This window comes from Atractosteus spatula, chromosome 12, assembly GCF_055471065.1.
Source record: "Atractosteus spatula isolate fAtrSpa1 chromosome 12, fAtrSpa1.hap1, whole genome shotgun sequence".
Taxonomy (NCBI): Eukaryota; Metazoa; Chordata; class Actinopteri; order Semionotiformes; family Lepisosteidae; genus Atractosteus; species Atractosteus spatula.
Window position 1 is genome coordinate 10,234,581 of NC_142717.1, and position 16,517 is coordinate 10,251,097.

General features: G+C 36.8%; 1 protein-coding gene across 17 annotated transcripts in view; it reads right to left on the reverse strand.

Moving 5' to 3' along the window:
* The window catches only part of ptk2aa (protein tyrosine kinase 2aa), a 158,007-nt gene that overhangs the window by 72,346 nt on the left and 69,144 nt on the right, over window positions 1-16,517 (reverse strand). For all 17 annotated transcript variants that reach the window (XM_088929407.1, XM_088929406.1, XM_088929405.1 and 14 more), the window contains one exon: window positions 7,010-7,176. In XM_088929407.1, the coding sequence (XP_088785533.1) occupies window positions 7,010-7,176 (167 nt within the window). The remainder of the gene's footprint in view (window positions 1-7,009; window positions 7,177-16,517) is intronic.

Sequence of the window (16,517 nt, forward strand, 5' to 3'; positions counted from 1 at the left end):
ATATTAACTCCTTTTTATACTATTCTCTTTCACCAGGCTTAACATTCAAAATCTTAAAACACCTGTGCCCAATTAATACTCTCAGTATATCAGTCATAAATGATCAATTAACCAAAATGAGGCTAAGAACACTTATCCACATACTTTATTTTTCTACAAACATAAATGCGTAAATAAATGTTTTGAATACTCAATACATCTTTCATTGTTTTTAATTTGATCTTTTCCCCTATCAGAAACAAAATGTATTTCATTGTGACTATTAATTATCTATAAAGAGGAGACATTGTAATAAAAAAACATTTAAGGAACTGTTTCCACTCCTCCCCCTACCATAGGTTCTGCTACACTTGGTGTGAAGTCTGAAATATTGGACCCTGCTGGAGGAGTGTTGATTTATTTTCATTCTGTGAAATGGACAGTGGGGCTCAGGCCTCCTTTTTAGTATGCACCACTGGCCTGCCCAACTGCTGTGTAATTGTCCTCTCATTCAGACAGTTCTACAGCACTACATTTATTCTTCACCTAATGCTGTAATTAGAAAAGATTCTATTCGGTCTTTGCAGAAAAAAACTGTTCAGCTTCCACCAATGGGATGGACGAGATGGATGAGATTAAAGGCCAAAGACCCTAATCTGTATGACAGACAGTGCTTGAGAAAAGCTCTAAGCATCATCAAAGACCCCCACACACCCCAGCTACAGACTGTTTGACCCTCTACAGTCATGAAAACGGTACTGGAGCATTTGGGCCTGGACTATCATGCATTGTCCTGCTGCAATGGACAGTTTTGGACCGTCATGAAAACGGTACTGGAGCATTCGGGCCTGGACTATCATGCATTGTCCTGCTGTCAGAGACAGTTTTTACCCCCGGACTATTAAACTATAAAATGCCCAGCCTCTCTCACTTATGATCTGAACCCTTACAGTGCCTTCTCTCTTTATCAAAACTCACACATTGGAATCTACCTCTTCCTCACGTCAAAACGTTCACTTCCTATAATACTGTATCCTTTATTTAATTCTGTTGACGTATGATTTTGCACAACTGTTGCTGTTTTGCACTTTACCTGTCACCTGTCATTTTGCACATTGCCTGTCGTCTGTCTTTCTTTTCTTACACAATTGTATTACTTACTGTCTGAGAACTAGCTAAATAGCATTTTGTTGTATCATATACCTGTGTGTGAGTATAATGACAAACTTGAACTTGAAAAGAAGAAAACATACTTTGCAGATCACAGTTCGATAATAAATAGTGGTAGAAATATACCAATCTCAGATGAAAAGGATTGTCTGAACACAGTTAAGTGCAGCTATAGCCACAGCTCTCTTCGGATCATAACAAATTAGGAAAATGCAACCGCTAAGAAAGATGTCTGAGGTGTTGACTAGGCAAGGAAAGAGAAAAGAAAGAATATTGCTTGCCATTATTAAGTGAAGAAAACCAGAGAAAGAGAGTGTTCCTTTGAAACACACTATGCTCTAAGATGTCAAAGAACTATAAGTGTGAAAGTCATTAATCTCACGTTTTTATTCCTTTTCTAAAGATCAGCATATGCTTGTTAACATGCAGTGTGTTGCAAAGTTTTCTTTTGATGTTTTTAAGTTGGAACCACTTTTATAGGTTTAAAGTTATTAGAAATCGGCAAGTTGTTCAGTTCCATAATGAACTGACTCTTAGTACAATGATTCTAGAGAGGTCCTAGACTAAAATGTAATTAACAAATAATTTTAGTCAAGATTAAGAACAAAATGTTTTACTAGAGATTTGTTTGATTTCAATAACATGCTGAGGTCTAAACCTGACCACAGGTACATGTTACAGTTTACTGTACGTGTCTCTTTGAAACTGGAATGCAGTAATAACTGTGGATGAACTGGGTTTTTGTCATGTGTAATGTGTTTCCTGTGTTCTCTGTCAAAACGATTTATTTATTCCACGTCGACATACTTGAGCAAGACCAATCTTGTACTGTGCTGCATTTTCAGTACATTGTCTCATTGGTTATACAGTGCAGGTTGAATATTCTCTTTGCTACTTGTATATAATATTTTCTGATGTTCTAATACAGCCATTCACACATTTTCCCAATTAATGCAACATGGTAAACTGGTCATGGGTGACTGCCCTAAGATAGGTGCATTGGAACTCCCAGAGTCATAACTGGTGATTATTAGGTTTAAGTTCTCAATCTAATTTTCCCACTACATGTCAACTATCAGAAACCAATAACTAAATGAATCTACCACCTTAAACAAAACAATATATATCATTTCATTAATCTATTAGACATTTGCTTGATTTTGCAGTACTTAAGAATGTCTTCAGTTCTTTTTAGAGGAATACAAAGTTTTAGACACAAATTATGTCTGATTTACCATTACTTATGAGGTCGTAATATATAAAGCAGTACCTTTTTCAATGCATTGCTTTGCCTTACAAATATTGAGAAAGTGATGTGGATTATCTGTTCTAAATCAATAAAGACAGGCTTCAGCATTTGTAATTTTCAGAGCCAGTCAAAACAGTCATTGATAAATGAAACAAAAGGGTTGCAGCATGAAGAGAGGAATTAACAGCTTTCCCTGTGGGAGTCAATTAGCCTGAATTGGTCTTCCCCCTTGGGCAGCAGCTGCAGGCGTGCAGGTCAGAGGTGAGCTGGCTCATATTGGCAGCAGCCTGTCCCCAGGAGAGCCAGTGAGCTGTCAGCAATCCCTCCCTGCTTCCTCCTCTCTCCCATCCTTCTGCTTAGCAGACACCGACTAAAACCTGATAAGCTCTCCCCACCTGGACTTTTAAAAGCATGATTGTTTCACGTGGTATCAAAGTAAAAAAAAACCATGTTGAAATAAAAATGGAACAGAGTCTTATGATACCCATCTTCAAATACAAATACAGATTTAATTGCTCTACATTCATGAAAGAAGACTAGGTAGATAATACAGAAGCTGAAGAAGGAATCATGAAAAGTACACAATTATATCAAATTATCCTTCTGATCTCAGAAGAAAAAACTTCAGAATACACTACACTGCTGAAATAAACATCCAGGCCACATCATGCACACAGCGTTTTAATTTACTTCAAAGAGCTGCTGCTGTGCTTGATGCCTGGTGGCTAAAAATACATTTCTCAGCAACTAACGTGCCTACATTTGCATTATAAGAAAATAATTTTGAGAAATTATAATACTCCCTTTCCTCTAGAAGCTGAATATGGAAGATACTGAAAATATGGTAAGAAGCTTTATAGACAACAAATGTTAACAGAAACTACAAAAAAAGAAACAGACCAAAGAGAGTATATACGTGAAATAGGCTTCACACATTCTATAAAGGTTGAAATCAACCTAAAATATATTTTTGCCGTGGATTTTAACCATGTAAAACTGGTCTTCCACCTTTGAAGTCATTGCTGTTTTCAGGATGAACCCTAGTTTGTGGACACAGATTTCATTGAGAAAAGAAATACACAACTAGCTACAAAACATTCAGGTTTCAACCTTCATTCTTTTAGATTGCTGGGGTATCTAATCTTGATTTTAAAAGCACGGTTTAAAATACTTGCCAATTTACAGTAGCTAGAACTCTCTTTACACTTGATCTTCAAGTACAGTATGATCAAACTTAAAACTGCAAAGAGTTGTATCAGTAGTCCTGGACAGTAGACCTAAGGAGCCATGTGATGTTCTGATTTATCATTCCAAGTGAACTTTTAATTAGGTAATTTGCGTAATTTAACCTATTTTTAGGTCTAGAGCATGTAATGTTTTTAAGGACTCCTGCAAAGCTTGCTGGATTGAGACCCTCAAAGAGATGAGGTGTCTTAATAAGTTGGTCTACAATACGCAATCAGCAAAATGCCCTACTTTCAGTTATTAGCTCCCTGTGTAGTTCACAGCCAGTGTCATGAAGCAGTGAACACTGAAAACCCCAGAGAAGACCCAAGAAAAGATGCCTGGCACTGCCATACATTATTCTGAACTGGAGAACGCTCAGATGAACTTTGTTTCTAACCAGAAGTAGAAAACTCATTCGTGATTTACTGTATGCACACTTACTTGAAGTGAATACTTTTAAAAGGCATGTAGCTAAGCATGTTAAAAAACACATTAAAAAATTATTTTTTTTAGAATTCTCACAAGCTATATATGGTGTTAAAGTATTCATCAGTATTACTATTTTAATAATCAACTCCTAGGACGAATCAAAGTCTCCTTATAAAAGCGCCAAACTGAGTCTGCACCCTATTTTGGGCAAATTTATTCAGCTGTAGCTTCCCGATGTGTGACCTTCTTTAGCACATTTTAAATCAAGCACATTTGGCTTTCACATTGCTGCACAAACAATCGAACGGCTCCAAGCAAACATCAACCTCACAATAAGACAATACCCTCATGTGGTATCAGGAAGCTGCAGTAACACCACATCTGCTGAGGGTTTCAGGGCGCGACAAGCTTTCAAACTAAAGGGTAAAAGTAAACCAAAGAGGGAAATAAATCTGATGAAAACAATAGGGTGTAATGACAGGTTGAGCCAAAAGCACTGGAAGCTAGCATAAGGGCCTGTGCATGCTGCATCAGTGGACTTAAAATGACTGTTTTCAGCCTCTTTAATCCACCACATAGTTGTTTTATCCGAGATCAATTTATAAGGGGTGAGTTTTATCTACTGAAATGTAGAACACATTAGTGTTTTGGGCTGTAAAACACAAGCTTTCCAGAGTGCAGTGAACAGCAAAAAGGAAAAGAGGAAACTGGCTCCAAAGACCAACCCCCACTGCTGAAGCGATGGTGACGCTTTTTGTCTTCCAAATATGTGCCCACACCGAGTGGCTGTGGGGGGAAAGCACATGATAAATAGGAGCTGTCCGTCTCCTTGTTGGTAGTTCACAGTTGGGCAGATAGCAAATGAAAATGGAGGCTGAAATGGGATTGCCTAGCGCAGTGTCAGCCTCTGGGCATTCTGCTGCTCCAAAAACTAAAGCAATTAACGCTGGTAAACAGCTTACTTCACAACAAACATGGGTCAGATGAAAAACAGCATGGAAGCAGGCAGCTTCAATTCAGGGAAAAGTAACAGTACATACTGCTGGGGAGCTTAGTAGTCACACTCTATTTGTGAGAGAGGAAGAACTACAGTATGTATTGTACTTTTAGTAAAAAGACTGTTCAGGCAATGCAAACTGCAAACGCTCAATACTGCAAAGACTGAATGAAGATACTGAAAGAAAACTGAAAATCTGTTTTTCACAGTAAGAAGGATAAGGTGAAACGTTAATGTAGAACAAAAAATGTCAAATTAATTCAGGAAGGGGCATTTGTTTTACATTTTAAATTGCAAAGCTTTTTTTGTATTAGTTATTTTATTAACAGCTTTTCAATGAGTGAGATAGTTTGGATGTGAAAGAGCATTTAATTAAAATGCTATGACTCATCTGTTTGAATAACACAGGGACATGGAATTCATATTTATCTGAAGTTGAATACCTGTAACCTTTTCATTTCCTGTCTTGCAAAAAAAAAAGGCAAATTTGAAAGTGCTGATACAATGTCTATCCCACCCAAAAGAACAGAATTTATATCTGAGTACTTCTAAAATCGTGCTTTGTCTTTCTGCATTTACTATGGTACAGGCGCTAACAGAACAGAAAAAAATAATTTTCTGACCATTGCAATAATATGAACTGATAGACAGCAGCACGGTCCTCACTTTAACCCTAATTATAATCAACTCGAACTACAATCTTCCCAAAACCTTGCCTCAATATGTAGTACCAGCAAGAAAACCTTCTCACATGAAACAAATACTATTTCTCGCACAATAAAGTGTGCCATGTTTGGAAGGGACATAGGAACGGTTCTAATTAATTCATGAGGCAGGCGCTCTGCCAGTGCTGTAGAAATACAGTATGTTGTCAACTCAGCTGTAGATTGTGTATGCAAATAGTTTATCAAATCTGCCTGCTGACTCTTACACTGCTTATTTCTATTTCTAAGTGGGAAATCTAACATCTTATACTTTTCATAAGGCTTTGTTTCAATTTAGGATTTAAAAGTGAATCATGATTGAATTTTGAAAAATTATAAGTGCAACAAGCAGCACAAACTATTACTAATGAAACTTGCAGAACATTGTATGACAGGTTTTCTGTATGCTGTGTGAATTTTACAAACAGTTTTGTGAAGCCACAACCACCGCTGGCATTTTTTAAAATCAGTTTCTGTAGCCCTTTCAAATAAGTGTCTTCTTGGTATATTTACAAAAAAAAAGTCTGTCAGCCTTCAGGACAGTAAGTAGGTTTGCAAACGTTTCTAAAATTGGTAGAGAAAAGATCACTTTTCTAAACCAGAAGAGCACTTTCAAGGCTCAAGAACATAATTAAAGCAGAAAAGTTAAACAGTCAAATTGTGCATCTGCTAATCGTATTTCAAACATTCTATATATAAAGCCATGCCATCAACTCCACTCCACCCACACTCATTACTGACTATGAATGTCAAGTCAATGAGGAATGGTTTTAAAGATGTATTTTCATTTTATGTAATAATACGGTTTAAAAGCACAAACGCTATTTGCACTAAAAGGCATATCATTTTAAATTATGCCTAATGCCCAGCCTCTATGACACCCTTTTCAAGCCCAGAGTACGTCTGCACTCATCAGTTACACATCTTGGCATACGAATCCAAAAGTACTGATTTACAGAACAGCAGCAAAAAAAAGTTCACCAACTGCAGCAGCTAAAAATATGAGTAATGATAGTAGATATACTTCTACAAAAAAAAACTAGCTTGTTGCCTATCAGAAGAGCAATGGTGGTCACTGAAATGCGCAACATATTACACTGTTAAAACATGCATTTTGATATAGAGTAGCGCAACATTTTTATATCATTAAACAGATATTGTGGCTAGACTGCAGCGTCAATCCTAGGGTTAAATGTATGAATCTGAGGCACACCTCCTCCTCTGGGAGATCAGGGATACCCTGCAATTGCTTACCTCCACTCCTCCTGGGGATGGTTCAGCTCGTATTTCTCCCTCACATGCGACACTCCCATGTCCGGGTGAAGCCAGTGGATCTCCTCCGACTGCAGGTGACTGAGGCGGAGTCCATAACAGGACACACACTTCACTTTATGGATGTCCACAATCTTCTGTATTATGCCCTGTCCAAACAGAATCACATATTAACAATCAGCCCCACTACATTTTCATTCTTCCTCTAAAAAAGGAACCATATATTCAACTTCTGAACTCCCCGTTATGCACAGCATGCAGTAATATACCTCCTTGCCAAGGAAAAGATAACCAAAATTCTACTAATATTAGGAAATCTGTTTCACCATTTTCATTCTTTCCAGCTTTAGCACAAAGTACTCTATTCATTATGTATCATATACCAGGAGGAGGTGAGCGAAGAGTTACTCCTGCCTAGTGAACAGTATGGACAAGAAAATTAAGTATAGAGGTTTGATGACTCTGTTCTTTCAGTACTGTTTCCTATAATTAATTTATTGCTGTATCATCAGTTATTTTCCTCTTTTTTTTATTCTTCGTGCTTCAGCGTAAACATGAACATTTTGCTGTGTCATTACAAAATACCCCTTCTTTACATATTACTCATTCCCTTAACAAGGTTCTGTCAAATTTTTCTAGGATTTTTCAAGGACATTTTTTTCTTTTTCATGACCTTTCCAATCCTTGAAATTAATTTGTAATTTCCCAGGTTTTCCAGGACATATGGGAATTCTCAGGAAATGATCTGGGGCAGGCCCACAAAAAATATGATTTTTGCCTCATTTTCCACTTTCCATTATTTATTATGACTTCCACAGACCATCCAATGCAGATGGGCCACTTCTAAATTGCATGTAATTAAATAACCTAACAACCTAGCCAAAATTCAACAGGAATTGCACATTTAGTGCGTAAAGGTTGAGAGATGTCCTACTTTTCTACAAATATGATTGCAGCGGCCTCGTTAGATATGTGAACTAACATGATACTAATGATTCCTCCAGGGAACGCTGTCATTCTTGAAGTGGTATAAGCTATGCAGCATCCTGCCTTACTGCAGGAACCAAATTACTTCAGCTTCTTGGCTATCGGATGCAACAACAAATGCTGCTCTGGGGAAAATATTCTCTAATTATATAATACTATCTGACAATTCCAGGTCACTATCTTGGTTCCATTTCAAACAGTCAAAGGTGTAGATAATGAGGAAAAGAACCATCGGTTTACACTTTTGTTAGAAAGTTATCTTACTGTACTTATTTTTAATCTCAGGTAATCGTGCTCTTTTAATATTTTGATCTTTTCAGGTCTCGCCTTTTTACCGTTTTAACATCACCATCGACAAGCACATCAACTTAAGCAAAGCATTGTTATTACCACAAATGTGTTCCACTGTGTACTTGAAATTAATTGCCTTAGTTCTCATCCACATTTTGAGGCAAACAAGTGTTGTAAAATAAGAAGTTGATTTAAAGACTTCCCTGAGCCATCTCATTACGGGAAAACATTGTTTTCTTTCTGGAGTTTTTACCGTCTCAGTTCAAAATGGAATAAAATTGTACCTGGCAATTTAACATTGCAAACTAGTGCTCATTACATGTCTGTGAACAAGTTCTGCTCTGTGGGATTCTTCCCATGACATCACTTTGTGAAAAAAAGTTCTAAAAGCTCTTGATGTTACAGTAGTTAATTTAACTATAATGGTCATTCTCCTTCAGGATATGTTAAATTAATGAAGACTGCAACAGTAGTGCAAAGACTACATAACAAAATTTAAATGACCTTTCAAAATTCTGTTTAGTAGCAATATTAACTAAAATAACACTTACAGTATGCCAATGTTTATACCACATAACAAATTTTGTGAAATGAAAATAAGCCTAAAATATTATGTTAAAATGATAAGTTGCAATGTAATCAAAATGTGTGCATACCACTTATTAACTGGATTTGCAATATAGCACAATAAGATATTGATAGCACAGTGCTGTAAGGTTGTATTTATAACCATAGCTTTTTACTACTTCATTAAAGCTGAGATCAAACTTTTTGAGATATGACTGTCTCTTTAAAAAAATAAAAAAGAGAAAGAAAACATTCACATATATATTTAAGATTTTTTTTATGTATCCTAAGCCTGCAGGCGAGCATAAGAAAAACATCTGAAATGCTGTTGTCCCAGTTTTTCACTTGAAAAAGCTCTCAGTGGCCCAGGCGAGTTTTACTGATTAAACTCCTTAACATAAACATAAGACTTTAAAGAGCAGGAAAGGGAAGAAAAAAGGTCTCATCTAAACAACACAACAAACAGGATGTCAATAGTAAAACAGAAGGCAGAATCTAGCTTCCAAATTCTCCAGGCGAAGAACAAAACAAGAATCTTCCTGGCAGTCCTCCTTGTTAGATGCACACTAGGTTGAAATCCAGAATTGGTAAAAGTGCAAAAGAATTTGAGGAGCTTTTATCATACATGAAAAGAAAGCACAGGAAAACATGTTTTGTGCAACCAGTGTTTAAGAGAAAGCAACCCTCTGTTTTTGCTCTGAGTATACAAATTTATCCTGCAAAGAAATGTGGATTTTCCACTCTGTGAAGGGGACTAACTCATTTTGATCTATTTGTTAGAATGAGAAAAGGAACAGCACTGTTCACTATTAGCAGCATTACTGAACACAAAATAAAGCACAACAGACAGGACAGAAATGGTTTCTATGCATTAAGAGGAGTTATGTGGAATGTTTACATAATGCTTTAATACTGACCCTCACACATTTACAAATGCAGCATTCACCCATATGCAAAAAGAGCTAAGTTCGGAACATTCACATGAACTGAAGTGTCTCAATTTCATTCTTCAACATTTTTACATTATGAAATTATGGGGTTAATATGTAAAAATGCATTTCCTCAAAACCAAAAGCTTAAAATATTATTGGTTACATTAAAAACTTAGAATACTCTACAGCTGAAGATACATTAAAGCATGCCAAATGTAGAATGGGAGCAAACTGGCATCAAAAATCACTGAAAAGCCTTTTGGGTGCTTCACTGATCATTTTCCTTTTATTTTACTGAGTCCTGAGAATTTTTTCCCCAAAGCTGTACTTGTATATAAAGAATAAAATTGGCAGGAAAAACAGATGCATAAATGAACAGAACAATACGGAGAATCCATACAACTGCAAAGTTGCCATATGAATCAGTATTCTGCTGATATAAAGAATCGGCAAACTTCATATCAGCAAACACTTCTTAATGGCAGAACTCACTAAAATAGTTAGAGAGAACTAAATGTATCTTCACCCTTAAAGTTAATTATATAATGCTAGCAGAAAAATAGATCTCCTCCTTTTGCACTCCTCGTATAAAATGATTACAAGGGTGACAATGTATGACTGGTAAAGTGTGTGTTAGTTTGCACAGTGATGTGTGTAAAGCTGTGAGAGCCATGCTTGTTGGTTCTGATCACCCTGCTTTGATGCCGTGGTCCAGTGAAAAAGATGGAAGGAATTCTCCAAACCACCATCACCCGGCTGCAGCAACTATACCACATGAAAGGAAAACACCCATGAGTGAGCCCGTGCTACGTCAACTGCAACATCCCAGACACCAAGGATCATGAGATGTCGTGAGGGAACCTCAGGGATCACATATGAACAGCAACAACTATGGCTGCTAACAAAATTGGGTGTCAAAGAAGACCTATAAACCGGAATGACAAAGCCATAATGCGATGTCACCTGGCTACCCAAGCTAGTGTGGCTTTTTCTCACGATGGCCTGATTAGTCTCTCATTCAGCGGAAAAGACATAGGCGTGGAGGCTGTTAATGTCACTATTAGGAACTGGAAAATTTTTGTTGACAGTAAACTCACCGCACGATGTCATTATACAGTTCGCAACCTGAGAGACTTAATCCACCTGTCGATGCTACTCAATAATATTTAGTCCCACATTCCTGCATCTGATTCTGTATTTACAGAACCAAACTAAACAGCTGGGGGATAGGTTTTAAGATGCACAATGTCAAAGCCACTAAATAACACTGTGGATCGTGCAGCTGCTTTACCGAATGAATGAAGAAACATTCACATAGACAATCCAAGACTATGCCACACCAATTACAATGGCTGAGCTCAAGGTGATGTTAAAACAGGAGGTACTGATTACTTACATAGTGAAAACTGAAAATCCCCTATGCCCAGAGCAATGCCAAAAATGTCAACATTGTCAGAAATATTCTTACAAATAATAAAATACAAGTATAAGATAAATAATGCAGGCTGATTGGATAGTATTCATTTAAAAAACGTCCTGCAAGAGCTCAGCATTCCCAGAAGTAGGAATTCTCTCATGTGGCTACAGGGAAGTGGCCTCTTAGCCTGCAGATGAAAGGCTGACCATCCATCCTGTTTTGGTTCACTGCATCAGGAACTTCTTTAATTAACAACATAAGCTTGTCTTTCATTGTAGTTGCTCTGGGTAAATTATTTAGAAGTTAATCTTGTCATGTTCAATGTGAATGAGAAAACATGAATCCAGGTGAGACTTCACTATCAAATACTAGATACAAACCTTAGGTGCTTCAGAAAGCAAAACTAAACAAATGACTGCTCTAGAACAACCAAAATAATTTCAAATTACCTTATAGGAATGGAATTTAATACACAAAACAGCTCAATCAATACAGCACCATCAACTATTATAAAAATACTTTATAAATCCTTCAATAATCATCCAACAGGTTTAAACTGATTCTGAAATGTGGAATAGCACAGACATTCTTAAATTACTTAAACCAAATTTGAAGACGTTATGAGATTTAAAATATATATGATGGAACTCAAAATGTGGAGCTTTTATGCTCCAATTCTAAAGATTAATGATTTGCTTTATTTTCATAACTTTATATACAAAGTACTTACAGGAGTATGTTTTCAGCAGAGGTACAATCTGTTGTGTGCAGTATCAATTTAACACCACAAAGGAAGGAAAAACCTCATACTTTTAAGGTGCAGGGTATCATTTTTATTGATTGGATTCCACTTACCAGGAAAGACTACTTAACTTGCCTCCTCATTTCCATGAGCTCCAGAAAAACTCAAGTGCTTTGAAAACAGACTACAATGCACAATACCAAAAAAAGAGAGACTTGATAATAAAACACAAATTCCCCTATAGATAAGCCCAGTACAACTAAAATCTTTCATTACCTTCTTAACACCACGCACACTGCAAAACACCCAATCAGGCAAGGAACATGCAAATTGGCTGTATTCTACAGCACGTCTTGCAATTCCAGGACTCCTCTAAAACCCCTGCCCTGTCGACTCTCCAATGGCCAACTTACGAAAGCATGCTGGTAAGAAAGAGAAGATCTGAAAGCAGAGACTGAATCTAAATTAAAACCATTTACATGCAAATACAAATTGCCTAAGCCTAACCCCTAACAACTCACAGTGCTTCTTGTTTGTTCCAAGGCTATACTGTACAGCTATAGGAGGAGGGGGGGTTAAACTGATAGATTACTTTTTCCGCAGTACTGAAATTAAAAACGTTAATCTTATAGAATGTGACACTGAATCATTATGGTCTTAGGAAAGCAGTTTGGCAATATTCATAACACCTCCACTTTAATCACCGGTGATGTGCAAGGAGACCTGAATCTGAATAAGAATCACCTGAAGAAGGAGCTCAAGAGTAACATACTGTAACATCACTTGCTTCTGACTGTTGAAAAAATAAACGTTCAAAAACCACAACAATAAAAAGAGCCCCTTTAAATTACCAGCAATTGAGCCTTTTCTGATTTGATGAGTTTTTTGTCAAGCCAGCCAGATAAGAAGAGATCTTGAGGATGATTAAGAAGCTTACGCAGCAGTGATTGCTCAAGAAGAGGAAATACACTGTCAGCCTGAGTAACCATTAGACAGGCAGGCTGCATCAAATGTCCACTACTGCCAACAAGTAACATAATGCAACTATTCTGTCCACATTTAAGAGATTCTTTTGTAGCTCCTAGGCTGCCTTCAAAGGTCACCTTTATTACAGAGTCTCCCAGGCGGCTCAAGCAGTAACAACCTTGCTCCAGTACAGGTTGACCTCTATGATCCAGGCATTGTGGGCCGGAAACTTGGGTCAAGTTACTAGCCAGCTGCAGTTGTATGTTTCTGACCTGGGTAGGTACTGTATATTACAGAAAATGAGAGAATGGTAAATGTAAACTCATTTTCATTAATAAGATTGACCACCCTTAATTGTTTGGAGATTTGTAACGAAAACTGTGGTGTTCAAAGAGACAATTCATAGAAATGAACACAATGTATAACCCAAAATTCAAGAAGCTGCCTTTGATTAAATGCAAATACTACTTTTTGTATGACCATGTTGATTACTGATATGCTTAATAATTCAGCCATGCTGTTTCCTGAGACCTGTCCCAGCATACATCACTTATGTCATTTTTCAAATGGTTTTGCCTGCAACCAAAACCTTCCCTTGGAGGAAATAATAGTTCACATGAGATCTGGTTTGCAGATTGAAAAATACCCTATACATGTGAATTCACTGTATTAAGTGAAGTTATTTAATATTAAGTTAATTAATAATTAAGTAACCCATCTCTCATATGCTACTTCAGCATGAACCGGGGGTAGCACGCACTATCTACAATAAAAAAACATTTCAGAAGACAAGCAGGACGTTTCTCCACAGAACACCAGCTATTGAAGAAATCCTAGAAAAATAGTTATACATGTAACTATAATTATATTATTTCCTTTGGAACCAAAACACTTGCTGCATGAAAGATGCTCTTGACACTATAATTATACAGGATATTTAAGGTAGAAGAGGTTATAAACAGGAAATCCTTGAATTCATTGTCAATTCAAAACCTGCAGATACTGAAAAGTTAACACTCCAGTGGCTGCAGCAGGATGGCTAAAATTACAGCCAGCAGTAACAGACAAGCTAAAAACTGGATAAATAATAGCATTTCTTGTTAACTGTACACTGGTTAGTTAGGAATAATCAGACATGAAAACATGCCAAAACACCAAAGCAGCACAATATTGTGTTCCATTGTAGATATTTACATCTTTACTGAGCCCTTAAGCTGCCAACAATTCAAATATACAGAAGAGACCACAGAATTTTCATTATTCTGCTGCAAAAATAAAATAATGCGGTGTGACAAAATATAAACTCAGTTGATTAATTTATGATGTTAGAGCGAAGAGTGCTCTTTAATCACCATCTGAATAGCACTGTGACTTTTCCCTTGCTCTGCACTTCTGCTCTAATACCTCTTTACTTCCTGTAATAAAGAAGAAGGACACAGTGCTTAATTACAAAGTTCTATTTTTTATGAAAATAAAAGTGAACTGTACAGGAATGTAAAAAGTCAGATGCAACAACATTATGGTTTATTTTTAACGGTAAGGAGTGCCTTACAGTTTTACTACACTGTATTTGTTTTGGAAGATAAGTAAATCATGAGTGTGGGACTGAAAAAGATATGCCCCAACTCCAAGTTCCCGTCACCCAGTGATGGTAACAGTAATATTCAACTAGATTGGCTTAGTCTGATCAGAGCACTGTCAGTGAATGAAAGGTTACATCTGGTACTCTGCACTAGTGTGAATTAGGAGAATTTAGATTTGCTTGTCTCTCTAGTGTTTAGTAAAACTGTTTGTACACACTACAGTGTCCTACTGACACAATAACAAACAAGGAGAAATATGACAATTCTGTAAACCTTAGAGTGCTATTTTCAAACCCAGAATTTCAGGACCTGTGTATGAATTCATCTCAACCCATGAAGATGCTCACTCACAGAGAACTCTGAACTCTACAGCCCGCAGCTTGGGCTATATCGTTAGCTGACTGTAAACAGGATTCCAGAGAAACCTGTGGGACTGACAGTATAAGCCTGCTAATTATTGTTGTGGGTGATTCATGCGGATATTTTGAGAAATGGCTCGGTGAGATGCTTGGGTCAAAAAGCTGCTAGGATACAGACAGGTAAGATGACACAGATAGCCATTTGTAACCTTTCTTAGGTTCTAATTAAAATGTGATATTTCAGTTTTGACTTTGGTCCATAAAAGTGCAGTAACCCCCAAATTATTACATGCAAAAGACTTTAGCTTACCACCGCATAGGTGTATTTTAAATTTCTGTACACTCTATTATGCCAAACAGACAGTCCTGTAACACATTTATCAAATTACTATTACCTTACTTTAAAACAACCTTTGACCAAAATTATGAGCCAACTTAAGTAACGCCAATGTTATTACTACAGAATGTCAAAATGTATGGCATGAACAGCAACTGAATATTAGCTATAGAATTCTGTCAGTATGATGGATCTGAAAACTGACTCATGGGTTTAAAATAGACCAACCTCTACTGTATGTTCCTTTACAAAAAAAGGACTGAAAATGCTGCAGAGTGACAGCAAGTGTGGATAAATAATGAATAACTGCAGTAGGGAATGAAAATCTGGTGGGCAGACAGAGGTCAACAACTGATCCCCTCCAATGTATATACACTGGCAAATAAAGAAGTCAAATACATTTTCATTTTGATGGGAAACAGAAATCAATATATTTCTTGTGACAGCTTTAATTTACTACCTATCCAGTGAAGCAAAGCATATCAGTAACAATTATTAATGACTCAGAGTCTAGCTCAACTAACCCGTGTTGAATTTTTATTACCTAAAAGCAACCTAATGCAAACCTGATTACTTTAACCTTCAAATATACTGAAATGCTCTAGAAACTTGGCATATCAACCCTAATTAATTATTCCATGCTAAATGACTAACATGCTTGAGAGTGGTGTAAAAGAAAATATTAGAACTCATGTTCCTTTTTTGAATTTCATATTTCTCAAGTCCATCATCACCAGCAACCCCTCTCCCTGATGAGGATGATGGGAAGTCGAATTCTATCCCAGAAGCGTAGGGCTCTAGGCAGGACTGAAAGCATGTGACATCTCTCCCACTGGATGGGATGACATAGTAGAATAGCTAGTTGTACCCAGCTAATATGTCTTTGTGAGGTAGGAGGAAACCAGAGCATTCAGTCAAAACTCACATGAACCCAGGGAGAACATCCAAACACTTCATAGATATTTTTAGAAAATATTAACACAGAAATATTGACATAGAAAATATTGACACAGCTGTGAAGTATTAAGCTGTGCTAGTTAAAGCCTTTTTTAAGAAAATGCAATTGTTTACTAATGATCTCTTTTTAAGATTAAAATTGCAACGGTCATGATTACAGTATGATATTGGAAACAAATTTAATTTCTCGGCTCACACAAATGCACAGAAAATACTGGTATTAAATACAAAATCAACCGCTGCCCCACCAGGCAAATGGAGAAACATAATTGCAGACATTGCTACCCATGTGTTCACTAATTCAGTGCTTGAGCTGTCCAGACATTGTTAATACTGGTCAAGTTTACGGTAC